This window comes from Alligator sinensis, unplaced genomic scaffold (assembly GCF_000455745.1).
Source record: "Alligator sinensis unplaced genomic scaffold, ASM45574v1 scaffold150_1, whole genome shotgun sequence".
NCBI lineage: Eukaryota > Metazoa > Chordata > Crocodylia > Alligatoridae > Alligator > Alligator sinensis.
In genome coordinates this window covers 4,919,896-4,933,622 of record NW_005841840.1, presented here as the reverse complement: position 1 = coordinate 4,933,622, position 13,727 = coordinate 4,919,896, and the positions used below count along the sequence as shown (strand labels likewise).

At 39.4% G+C, this 13,727-nt stretch overlaps 1 protein-coding gene across 3 annotated transcripts in view; it reads right to left on the bottom strand.

Moving 5' to 3' along the window:
- Nucleotides 1–622: 622 nt before the first annotated feature.
- Nucleotides 623–13,727, bottom strand: part of ADAD1 (adenosine deaminase domain containing 1) — a 23,064-nt gene continuing 9,959 nt past the window's right edge. For 2 of the 3 annotated variants that reach the window (XM_025204712.1, XM_025204720.1), the window contains 8 exons: nt 13,061–13,129; nt 12,455–12,580; nt 8,386–8,509; nt 7,976–8,146; nt 5,154–5,383; nt 2,626–2,863; nt 1,950–2,079; nt 1,277–1,501 (listed from right to left, as the gene is read on the bottom strand). In XM_025204712.1, the coding sequence (XP_025060497.1) occupies nt 1,358–1,501; nt 1,950–2,079; nt 2,626–2,863; nt 5,154–5,383; nt 7,976–8,146; nt 8,386–8,509; nt 12,455–12,580; nt 13,061–13,129 (1,232 nt within the window). In that variant the 3' untranslated portion in view covers nt 1,277–1,357. Of the gene's footprint in view, nt 1,008–1,276; nt 1,502–1,949; nt 2,080–2,625; nt 2,864–5,153; nt 5,384–7,975; nt 8,147–8,385; nt 8,510–12,454; nt 12,581–13,060; nt 13,130–13,727 lie in introns of those variants that run through there. The other variant, XM_006015634.3, reaches the window with a different exon arrangement.

Below are 13,727 nucleotides of genomic sequence, written 5' to 3'. Positions count from 1 at the left end.
CATGCAAAACATTACTAAGGACAAAGGTTTGGGAAGAACAGATCAATTATTCAACTCATAATAGGACAAAGCAAATTTCAGTCACTATTTTGATTTAGTCCACATCATAGCCACCTAATGTCCTCTTTGGTAGCCTACAAAAAACAAGCTGGAGGAATTCCTAGACCCTCTTCCCCCCATACTATATAAAAATACATACAACTTTCAAGTCTTGAGAAAGACAAAGACTAGAACAATTAAAAAAAACTACAATAACTGTATCCAGATGTATAAGTAAAGAGCTAGTGGGATTCTGAGTCACATCCAGACTTATTTTACGGTTTCCATTTACCAAGCTATATGCGAGCTTTATTACTGGTGTAAAACAGGACAAGCAGTAAGTGCCAAGATTACCAGATACAACAGTAAAAAAAAGTGATACAAAAGGACCATTAAAAAAATCCCAACACATGAAGATCTACATGTAATTTTGGGTAAAACACAAGCATGAATCACACGACATTACTGTGCCCCATTATAAGTAGTCTTTTACTCTGGTTTCAGAAGATAACAACATGCAAATTTATATTCTCCTTTATGAAACTACAGTTTGAGAGAAAAAAAATTTCTACAAATAGGACTGATAAGATTATTAAGATGTTAATAACTACTCTTGTGAAAAGAGACTGGCATTTTTCAATCGGACTGAATTGTTACAAAAGGCAGTTTAAGATCTGCGCTTAAACTGAAAAATTTAATTTGTTGTTACTTAAATTGTTAAATTCAATTTGCTTGTTACTGCTGACAGTGGCACCAACTGAAAAAATTAAAATTACCAAAGCTTGAATATTTTACTCACCAAAAATTAAATTTTATTGAAGTAATAATAAAACACAATACATTCAGCTTAGTAGTCACATGGTGAACTGTTCAATGCGTGGAGATTTCACAATCCAGGATCCATAACCATGCTGCTCCAAGTAGGTTTTCAGCAATTTTTTAGCTTCTTGGTAGGATGCAGACTTAATCTGAACAAAAGCAGAAGTTAAAGGATCGTTAAAGAGTAACGTTACAGAGTGCCACAAGTTTTTAATACTGTTAAGTATTAACATAAGGTACCACTACAGTATCCCAAAATACCCATCACAAGAAGTTATAATTTAGACAAAACTAGAGATGCCAACATTCACTACTGAAGAGCAAAAGTGCTACAGATTTACTGGAGAGATGGTTAAAAAAATTGCAGTGCTCTTCTAGAAGACTGGATATAACGTGAATGGAAAAACAAAGTCTGGGGAAATGAAACTTTGGATAATGCATGATTTTCATTACTCACTTTCTGTAAATGCATGTTAAATCTAAATACAGGGTAAGTTAATCAAGCACCAAAGAAAATTAGTACACTAGGAAAAGAAGAACAAAAAACCTGATTCCAAACACAATATCCTGATGCATTGTTCCTGGCCCCCTGACAAATTTGTTGATACCCTTTTCCACAAGACTTCTCAAGGAAGAATGGTGCCTGAAGTTATATAGAATAAAGGTTAACAGAATTGAACAAAAAGGGGCTAAAACTTTCTAAGAACGCTAGAAAACTAGACATTGTAAGAAAATAGCTGTCAGTCTCCACAGATAAAGACCAATCATGAAAGTTTCAATCCAATTCAGGACACTTTTTAATTTGTAACTTCCAAAGACAATTTTTTTGTCAATGTATTTTTCACCACAAACAAAAATTCAAAATTAAAAGTTTGTCAAAATAATTTCATAAGTGAGTAGAATTTCAGCATTATGAACAGTTTAAGTTTCTCTTGCAAACAGCAACTTTGAAAGTATCTGAAACAAAGTTAAGACTGCTACCAGCCATTCATGTAAAAATCTTCAGCACACTAGAACTAGTTACCTTCCTACATTTTGAAAGCAATCATTAAAAGGACATTTACTAGAGCTTTTCCTTTAGCTAGTCTTACCTTTGCTTCATATGTACAAATACCAAGCAAGTCATCTCGTTTTGCTTCCTTAGAGAGCAGATGAAAACGACTTAACATTGCAGCCTTGCAAAGACGACTTGCCATTGAAGCACCACTTTTGAATGGTGAACTACAGCAAGCAATGAAACAGATTAGAGATTCTACATGCTTCAAACCCCAAATTTAAAATGATCTTTTTCAAATAAAAATGTTAACCTTGGTAGTATGAAATTCCATCCACTTAATTCAGGGGAAAAAGCAATCAAAAAAAGTAAATGCGTCACAATTACAGCTAGTAAAATGATGGCTGAATCTTTTTAACTAGCAATTTACCAGCACCAGAAAAGTAGCAGTTGAAGACATATTTCCACTATTAAGACTGTTTTCTTCAAAGAGTACAAATGGTGGGAGAATAATATTTTAATTTAATAAGAAATTAAATGATTTTTCTTTATTTCAGTGCATCACTGAAAGATTATATGTCAAAAATTGTCTCTAATTGAAGAGTGTATTCAATTAGTCGAGGAGGGAATCTCTCACATTTACACTACAATACCATGGCTTAAAAACAAGAACTGTTTGAGGAACTTTGCACTTAAGCAGATGTATGTGCGCACATACCCCCACACACTGATCAGGCTCATCACTATTTTTATTATGATGTAAGAATTCTAACCTTTCAGTGATCTTTCCACTTAACCCATCCACAATTTCCAACGAAGTGTCCCCTTGTGACCAGTTCACACTGAGACACCTGTTTTCCACATCTACCTCAACTGGGTGCGTAGCAGTAACCAAACTAATATGAGGTCTGTTGACCAAATAAAACATGGGAAGCTCTGAAGTGAGTGCATCATCAACGCGCTGTTTTACAGCTATTTCTAGTCCTCTTGTATTACTGCAGTTTCCATCTCCTAAAAGACAAAAAACCCACAAAAAAAAAATTCAGTATAAACAGAAAATACAAGAAAATTAATCAAATTTTCAAGAGGAATCAGGCAGCTTTCATCATTTCACGTTAATTTTAAATTCAAGGTTCTGTTTTACAACTAAATTCCAATACTTAGTCCACAAAATAGAAACATGCTCAGTGGTAATGCAAACTTTTTTATAACTACTCCTTCAAAAAGTGTTATTTTTTAAAAATGTACTTTTTCTACAGAAAGGCTCAAATTACACTTCATTTAGTCTAGAGTTTCTCTGGATTGTTTTCACTAGAATTGTATTGCATACTTTCAAAAAATGTATTATTTTTGTATTTATTTATTCCTCTTCAAAACTGATAAAGTTTTCAAAAAATAAGATACTGGATTACAATATCGAAAGTTAAGATTTTCCTAGATTTTCACATGCACGCTTCTACTAGAGTAGATTTCTTTACAACTTGCATTAAAAAAAACAATTCACAACACAAGAACTGGAGAGAAAAAAAAAGAGCACTATCCACTATTCTCTGGGCACCAAATTCAAAGCTGGAAAAGCTTGAGAGAGTCCAGCCACCTGTATGATCAGAGACTTGCATGGCAAGCCATACAAGGAAAAGCTGAGGGACTTGGGCCTGTTCAGCCTAAAAAAACAGAAGACTGAGCAGGGACCTGGTAGCAGCTTACCGCTACATCAGGTGAATACATCAAGGGCTTGGCGAGCAACTGCTCACCAGGGCACCCTTAGAGAAAACCAGGAGAAATGGCCACAAACTCCTGGAAGACCATTTCAGGCTTAACACTAAGAAAAACTTCTACACAGTCAGGGTGTTCAGACTGTGGAATAAACTCCTTCCAGAGGTATACAATCACCTACCCTGGAAATCTTCAAATGGAGACTGGACGGTCACCTCACTGGGGTCACCTGACCTCAGTTGTCTTTCCTGCCTAGTGCAGGGGAGCTGAAACCGATGATCTCGCGAGCTCCCTTCCAGCCCCTCGCAATCTATGAATCAAACCCTGTGGGCTGGATAAGTGATGTGGAGCTGGTCCACAAGCTGGATCAGACCCAGGAACCCACGTTTCCCACCCCTGCTTCCAGCATCTGTGCTGTATCTGTGCACGTTCCAGACTAGCGGGAGCAGGCACCACGTGCAGCACTGATCCCAGAGTAGTTGTCACATGTAGAATGGTGCCCCCTCCTCTACCTAGTTGGACTGCATTGCATACATACCATCTGGTAGCTGGTCTAGGGTGGCAGGGTCTGGGAGCAGCACCAGGGGCTGGATAACAGGGCCTTGTGGGCTAAATGTGGCCCACAAACTGTATGTTTGAAACCCCAGTGTTATTCTAACCACAAGAAAGGTAAGAGATATGTGACATAGAATACAATGTCCACATTCTGTCTGAATGATAGACTAGGATGCTAAGAGGTCGGAAGGCTAGTGCTCTTATAGATAACTTCCAAAACTTTATTCCATATCAAGACAAAAAAAAAAATCACCACAACAATTTTAAAATTTGAGAATGAATCTATGTGAAATCAAACCTATCATAGTAGAAATATGATGAGAGAAGACTTGGCAAAGTTTAGCATGCTATATTATTATTTTAAACAATTTCACTGTAAAACATCTGAGCCAAATAACAAAATACTACTACTCAAAGAAAAAGCCAACTACCATAAAACGCCTACATCTTCCTACTCTCAGCAAGCTTCCATCCCTTAAAATAAAACCGCCCCAGTAACAACCAGAGATACTATAAAAAGGAAAAGGCAGACTTTCAAGAGTCCAGCCTGCTTAATTAATCCAAATTTTAAATATAACACCTGCAAAACATTATAAAAATGAATCAAAGCTATTTGACAAATGCCACTTTCAACTTCCCAATTCGGGGACCTTGTAGTTCTTGAACTCTGATACGTCTAAGACACCACGGTTTAAATGGTTATCACTGTCCTTTGTTATTCTTGGTAGGCTTAAAAAAATTAAATTGTTACAAATTAACAATTACATTTAATATTGACATGTAATAGCAAAACATGGGAAAAGCTCACACCATAATCAGAGGTCAATCTAACAGAGTTTTAAGCATGGCTATTTCAAAGAGAAGTATATTTATACTGGCGTATAAAAGATTCTGTAACAAATTTTAAAACAAAGTATTACATTCCATCTCGTTAATATTTTTATATAATGTCAACAAAACTGAAAATGGATTTGTATCCACTTGAAGATACAGCATAACAGTGAATTCTGCTTTAGCAAGGAAGTCTTACCAACAAGTATGCCACTAAGATAAACTGGCTGAATGAAGTGACTCAGCAACGCTCCCTGGACACCGAGAACTTCCCATTTTGTTAGTTTGTCACTGGCTGACATGCTGTTCACTCTGTGAGCAACTTCACTGGGGCAATAAAATGTTAGGTAAATCTTGCCTTCTACAGCAACATGGAGACTCAATTCTTCATTTGCTTCAAATGCAGATATAGAATTTGGATTGAGACGTCTAAAATTGAAAATTACAGGAAAGATGAATTCCAGCAGGAAAGTTAGCTTTAGAAAACAGCAAAATATTTACAGGTACTGCTAAACTAAGGGACCTGGATGTAGCAATGTCTAGAATTGACTTGCTTAATTTTCAGACAGCAGGTACAGACATGAAGTTCACAAATCCAAATTAAATGCTCAAGTTTTCTATACAATGCACAAGGAGATCTGTACGTCTAAAAGTAGCTCATGGAGGGCTGAAGAAGAGTAATGGGCACCTAAATCAACAAGCAGGAAATGCCAAGAGGGCCATATGCAAAAATCTCACTTCTGGATTTAAGTTCTGACTGTAGCCATATATAAGGCTATGCTGTAAGAAAGTTTGGAATTCATAGCCCAAACACTCTCTGTCCCCAAGACCTCTACAAGATTTCTTAGGATACTAACTGACATTTCTTTTAAAACAAGCAAAAGGTGGTGGAGGAGCTAGTAGAAGAGAAAGTGGTGGTAATGTGCTGTCATCCAACTTTTATATGCATCACCTAGAGCAGGGGTGCTCATCTTCCAGCCTGCAGGCCACATACTGCAGGGAGTGATGCAACATTTCCAGGCAAATGGGGAGCCTTGAGCTCTGTGAACTGCATTAGGCACCTGACCCCAGCATCCAGGGCCAGGCACAAACAGCACCAAGTCCCAACCCCAACATGCAGGGGCAGTGCCATGCCTATGGGGCCCAATCCCATGAGGTGTGGATGGGAGGTGGTGGTGCCACCAGGCTTCCAAGGCCCAATCCTGGTGCACAGGGGCAGGAGGGGATGGCTCCAGGCCCCCGGGAACCAGTCCCAGTGCACAAGGGCAGGACGGGGTGGCCCCAGACCCCAAGGCCTGATCCTAGTGTGCACAGATTGATCAATCCTACAGACTGGCCTCATACCCATTCATCTGGCCCATGAGGCAAATAAACCCAGTTTTCAAATAGGAATCCACAGAATTAAAAACATTCTGCCCAGTTATGGTCTGAGTTCTCTGCAATAGAAAAATTATTCTATTATTTTTCTGTAGTCACAAACAGAGCGAAGACTAATAGTTGGCATTTTCCTAGAATTACCTTGAATCTACCAAGGGGCACCACAAGTCTAAAAAGGTTCAGAACCACTAACTTAGAGATTAGAGAACTTGCTCAGAAAATGGAAGACTTAAGTCGTACATCTTCTTCAGCCTAAGGAAATTCAAGCCAATGGCCCCCACCTCCCAGGTGTCCAACCTACAAAGCTAGGGGCTACGTTTAAGTAGGAGTACTCTGCTTTTCGGAGAGTTCTGCCAGAAATGAACGATTCACTTGGCCAGACAGAGAATAAGAACAAGCAGATGCACATGCACAAGCATGTAAACAGTGACTCTACTGCTATCATCGCTGGGCTATGGTCTGGGAGAACAGGAACCTGGGTTCTGGGCTCTACTGTGAGGACAGCTTATGCGTTAGAACACTCATTGGATGAAATGCACAACCAGAAAACATATGCACAGACTGAGGATGGCAGAACTTAGAGATAGCTCTACACTTGGGGTTATTATTTTAAAGGGGGTAACCATTATCATTTGTGGTTGTATTTTTAAATCAAAGTGGCTACTGAGTGCTGAACTCAATACTGTCAGTATGTAATTAGGCCTGCTTACAGCACACCTACTGAATCTAGCCCTTTAGACTATTTAGGTGCAGTAATGCCTAGTTTAAAAGTCCCACAACAAACCTACATGGGGGAAGAAAGGTGAATGGCTCAGCACCTGCCCTAGGTGCCTTGCATAGGAGCAGTGCAAGACACCTAGGAAATTTTACTGGAGAAAACTTAGGTGCCTGTGGACTTTCTTGAAATAGGCCAACTGCTCGTTCTCCGAAGGTTGGCCACCTTAAATGTGTTTCAATTTGATATCCCTGCCCCACCTCTCCTCCCCACACTGTAACTTAAAGGGAAAAAAAAAAAAAAAAAAAAAAAAAAAAAAAAAAAAAATCACTCGTTACTTTTGGAAATTTAATCCAATACCACTAAAAGATGGTTAGCACTGCAAGGGATGAAAGCTGCAAGAAGGTCTATATATGCTACAAACAAAGCTGTTCCAAGTTCCATGATTTCCCCAACATATTCAAGCCTGGCTTGAAAGAACTTTTAAAATTTCTCAAAATTTTAAATTAGTTTCTAATTTATACTTACATCAAACAGCTTCTATTTTTATAATATTCTGTATTAGACATTCCAAAAAAAATAAGATTATTTTATTATAAAAAAAATGAGTCAAAACTTAAGACATGGAGTAAATACTCCTCACTGGGCACATCTACATGTTCATTAACATGCAGTCGTTACTGCACAGTAGTGCCAGCGAACACCTCTTTTGTGATGCTACCGAGCAGTACCCTAATACGGTGCAATAGCATATTAGCACTGTTTGTGCTGTGATGCGCTACTGCGTCATGTCATTAGGCTACTGCGCAGTAAACATCTTGCACAGACATGCCCACTGTGATCATATGAATTCATTCAGAATGGAAGATTAAAATTCTTAGTACATTTGAATAATTAAATGCTATGTTTGAAAACTTCAGGATACTTACAGCTGTGACTTTATCTGAGCAGATCCTTTTGGCAACTGATTTAAGTAGAGGAAAATATTTATATTTTGTTTTAGAGTAAGCAGACTTGATGCTGGTTCCATACAAAACACAGATTTTTCTGTCAAAGCAGTATTTTTACTGTAGAAGAGCAAAAGATGCCTATAAAAATACCTAAAAGAAAGTGTTACAACTCAAGATTTGGGGAAATTAAAGACGACAGCATTTATATAACAAAATTTAAATTATTTTAAGCTGCTGGACATTTACATATAGCTATTACCTGGCATATCATCTTTGAGATTGGAATGATTAAAAAGTAAACATGAAACCACTCTGTACAAGTGGGATTTATTTAGCTTAACAAAAATTGTTACTTGCATGCCTTATTGCCTACGTTGTCATTTTCTTACCTAAGCAGTGAGCGTCTTGCAGTAACAATAGCATGACTATCATGCAAAACTCTCCCATCAGGATGAAAACACTGACTGTAATTGTATTCCCCTGTTCCTATAGCTACAACTTCAGGCTGACCAGCTAAAAGAAAAAAGTAGATAACACGTTAGCTTAATTTGATTGAAGAATTCCCTCTTTTTACAAAACCCTCTTTTTAATTACTGCTTTTAGAGTAATTAAATGACTACACAACATTTGATTATAAAAGAGAAGAAAGAGACTTGGTTAACTTGACTACTCAGTTAACTACCTAGTCAAAATCTGATTGATAGATTAGTATTTTATAGACAGAAGATAGACATTTTGAGCACTTCACTCATTCTCCTCTTGCCCTGTAGAATATGGGTAGGAAATTATTGTGGCTGGAAGGACACAACGAGTTTGTGAGATGTCAAGGGCCACAAACAAAATCTTGATATCTTTAAGATATCATTTTAACAAATTATAGATAAAAAAATATCACATACTAAAAATCAAACATCTAATATAACATTTACATTTTACTTCAAACAAGAATTTTTGTCCCAATTTATGGGGGCTTTTTTGAGTAGTGTATATGGAAGCAATTGCATAATAGCTCAAAATAAAGTCTTACTCTTGTATAATGTGTGTGCGTGCGCGCCGGGGGTGGGGGGGGGGGGGGGGGGGGGGGGGGGAGCGAGTTGTGTGTCAGTTTGTGTGTGCATGTCCATGGGGTAGGGGGATGCTGCCTGTGTGCTCGGTCCCGGGAGCTGACAGGTGGGGAGGGTAGGCAGGGAGCATATGCCGCAGAGCTTGCCCAGGTGGTACAGGTGCAGTGTGCTCCCCATCCAGCCCGTGGCTGCCCCTGCCCACCAACCCTAGCCAGTGTGCACAGCTTCCCAGAGTGACTGCATCCAGTGCAGCTGTGGCCACCCAGGAACTACTCGGCTCCTCCCCCTTCCCTTCCTCCCCTCCCCCACCTCCAGTGGCTCCTCCTTCTCCTGCACCACTCCAAGTAAGAGGAAAGCTGCAGCTGGGCAGCTCCTGACCCAGTGTGCAGAGCTCTAGCTCCTGGTCACCTTGCATCCTCTTGGCCACCTGCAGATGGGTTTACTGTCCTAAGCAGCCAAGTGGGTGGAATGTGGCCAGGAGCTAGAACTGGAGCTCCATGCGCTAGGGCAGGAGCCACCCAACTGCAATTCCCACCCCCAGCTCCTTCCTCCCTGCCTGGCTCGACAAGCAGTGCCTAGCACACACGCCCACAGCTGCCACCTCTGTGCCTCAGTGCTACCTGCTGCACAGAGCAGCGCAGCAGAGGCAGGAGGAGCCAAACAGTAGCTGGGCAGCTGTAACTGCACTGGAAAGAGCTCGGCTGGGAAACTGTACATGCTGGCTGGGGCCATCCAGAGGTGGGAGTGCGGCATGGGCTGCCCTGCGCACAAGCAGGCAGGGCTCAGCCCTATGAGGAGTTTCATAGGCCAGATCCAATCAACTTGCAGAACAGATCTGGCCACCACTATTTTGACCACCTTTGCTGTTGAAGGATTCCTGGTTTTGTTTGTTTGTTTGATGATATCAGCTTTATTTCTGCAATACTGTTTTAGTCTAAGTCCATTTTTCTAGGAGTGTTATGGGTTTTTTCCCCTCTTGACTCTTTCACTCAACTCTCCAATTCACACTTTGCTCCTAATAATAAACTTCTTACTGTTGATAGAGCTAGATACACCAATTTTCTATACATCTTAGTCTGCGTATTTAGTCAGTCAGCATGACAATTAGCAAGCAAATGCTCCAAAGTGTCATATTAAGTAGTCAACAGACTCCACTGGCCCCTATATTTTCAACTGTTAGTTTGATACTAAGGGTACTTAGGGGTTCATAAGAATTTAGGGAATTGATGGTAATCTGATGTTCCAAAAATATTGAGGATTAACTGCTATAAAGCAATCAGAGGTGTTTCTCCCAAAGGCTCAGAATACAGTCTCTGCAGTTATCAGCTCATGCTGGCAAAATTCTGCTTCCAGAGGATTTCTAACAAACTCTGATGCAGAGCCTCCAATAAAAGATTATTCCAGAGTTTTGTAACTTCAAAAGGTTAACAGTAAGTGTACAGAAGAGGTTAGGGACTATTTTTAAACATTTCACTGTACATCTGGGGCCACTGCATTTCAAAATCATATTATATCACAGCTTCTCTCAGGACTTGATTGATTGTAAATGGTCAGAGACAGATGAACATATAAAAAGTTATAACGAACAGGACAGTTACTGAACTGAGTAGGATAAGAAGAAAATGATTTATAATATACAGCCAGGGCAGTTACAGTAGACATTAGGAAAAAATATTTCAACTATAAGGATAGTTATTCACTGGATCAGGCTACCAAAAGACATTGTGGAAGTCCATTTTTTGGAGGTTTTTAAAAACAGATTAGACAAACAACTGTCAGGCATGGTTTAAGTACATTAATTTCTCCCCCATCTCTAGCTTCTCTGACTATACCTCCAGCCTATCCATTTTCTCCTTTTTTTCTTTTCTGGTATGAGTTTCATCCATAGTTGGTTATAAGCAATGACTACTGAAGTCCACCTCACCAGCTTTGCTTTGCTTACCTTTGTTCAGTTACACATCTCTAACCATCTTAGTAACATTCCTCCACACTATCCCATTGGCTTAAGATCAACATGGAAAGAATGAAGCCAATTTGCTGCCCCTCATTCTTCATATTCATCATCATTCAACTTCTAAGTCTAAATCTTTGGTGTAATTCTGGCTCTCTATTTCAACCCAGTACAACTTTTCTTTCTCTCCTCAAAAACAACAACAAAAAAAGGATTCCTCTTCTTTCCTCTCTGTCCACACTACTCAAGTCTTGTCTATGCTCTTTAAAAACTTCCTCTTTAGCTTACCCAAGTTCCTACCTTTTCCATTAAAGAAAGTAATGGAGTAATGCAGTGGCTAGGCATAGGGGGTACATGGGGACACATGTGCACTCCCTGACAGGCCACATTCCCCGCTTAGGCAATGGACCGGGGGTGGGGGGGCGCGCGCAGGTAGGAGTGCCGATGCCCTCCCCGCGAGTGCAAGCCAGGGAGTGGAAGCGCCGGATGTAGCTCCCGGTTAGTGAGTTTTGCTGTGGAGGGGCCTCCCCCAGTCAGAGAGATTGGCCACAGTCGCTGACTGGTCACCGGGGGGGGGGAAGGACACGACATGCCTCCCTTGCTTAAGGTGGCACCAGTCACGCATGGAGTAATGACTACCATTAGAGCTCAAATGCGAGCAAATTCTTAAATCACCTGACCAATTTCATCATCGCATCTTGAAGAGTACAAAGAACTACCACAAGTTAAAAACAGCATGCTCCAAATCCAGTGTAGTAGCAGGAAGAAAGGCAAGCAAGAATTTTAACCATCGTTTCCTGCCGTGCAAATGCCATCACTAAGTTAGCTGAATGGGGCAGCCTTTGAAAGTAGAAGACTGTTCTCAGAAAAGCAGCTAAAATGTAACAACTCATGTTCTGATTACTGTACTATTAAAAGTGACTTCTCATATCTGAGATAGGTAGAAATTGCTACCTTTCTTCTGTAGCCCGAACCTACCCGCAATGCTCTGTATCTTCAGGACTTGTTGACTACATTACAGATATGTTCTTTATTTGGCAACAGTCCTGAAAGTCACTGCATCCTGCTGCCATGTAGAACACAGCCTTTAAGTCATATAATTATATATTGATATTTTCTGCATTGTCCAGCTTTTATCCAGCAAGAACATGACATTAGAATTTAGAAAATAAACAAAAGTTATGTTATTTTGACTGGCCTCCTAAGTTCAAAAGTAAAAATCTTGAGGACACCCCATGCTGGAATTCTCTTCATTTCATTGCATACCCGTGTACAATTCTGTAGGTGGTTTCAATGGCACATTAAGAAGGTTGGGGTTACCATCAAGATTTATTAATCTAAAATCTAGTTACAACATGTTCAGGGTCTCTAGATTTTTGGACGCATGTACACTATAAACAGCTTTTTTCTTGCATATAACTGAAAACAAATCAAAACACTTGCCTTTTTCAATTATGAAAGCAGCCAGTGAACTGCTACAACTCTGAAACACAGGGTATTTGGCAATCAGACTGTTAAATGCTTGCTTGACTGCTTGTGAAATTTTTTCATAAACCAGATGCCTTCCCTCTTTAAAATACAAACACAAACATTTTAAAAGAAAAAACACATAGGAAAAAAGCAATATCTATTATTTAAGTGAGCTACAGTATTCAACAAATTATACAAGTAGTTCAATACACTAATCCATAGTGCATCTTAACATCAGTGGGCATTTGGGGGCTTAAAAATTAATAAAAGAAAACCTAAATGAGTTGTTATTGAGCAACCCATTCAGAGTTCTGCAAGTGACTGTCTCCAACAGCCTTTAACATGTTAACTATAGGAAAACTACTTGATCTGTATCTATTTATCCACCTGTACAAAAAATTATCACTCTTCTACTTTTAAAAGCACTGCAGTATTTAGGGCCACTAAAGCACATATATCCTGTTTGAAGACAGCAGTATTGCTATAGACGTTTCTAACTTTTCAGTAACTGCTGCTCTGTAGGATCTCTCTTAGCCTCCTAATTAAGTTACCGGAGAAATAAGAAATTGAGTGCCCTACCATAATGAAACTCTGCAACGCAAGTAGGTCCTGACGAAACTCTGGGTTCTGCAGGAATCCGGGGAGGACCTGCAAAACTAACTTTCAATGTTTGGAAATGTAGAGGACATTAAAGGTTTCAAGACATCAATACTCATTTAGTGTATCCCACTGCTGCAAATCCAAGTTCCAAAACAGGTTGGTGAGAGGGGGAAAAAAAAAATTTCAGCAAGCTACACAAAACTAGAGGAAGAGAACCAAAGTCAATGAACATCCGAGATATTTAACCTCACGCTTTACCATCAGTGTTTTAGCTTTGGACCATTTCTCTCAATTAATCCAACAAATATTTACAAGTTACCCTCAAAGGAGATTAATGTGATGACAGAATCCTTTTGAAAACATATAGGTCACATTCACCGCAGACATCATAAAAAAATTCTGACCATAAACAAATAATTTATAACAGTAAACTTTTGAAAAGAATGCCTTCAATGACGTGTAAGAATTCAGAGAGAAATTGCAGCAAGGATACTTTCCTTTAAGGCATTCTCTCCATTGTATAAAGGAGGAACTTCAAAAGAAGAGCTAAAAAGGCGCATCAGAATAAAGGACTGAAACATCTGAGGACTTTAAGGGACTCTGCCCAAATAATTCACTGAAAACGTCAAGACACATTTTAAGTTTT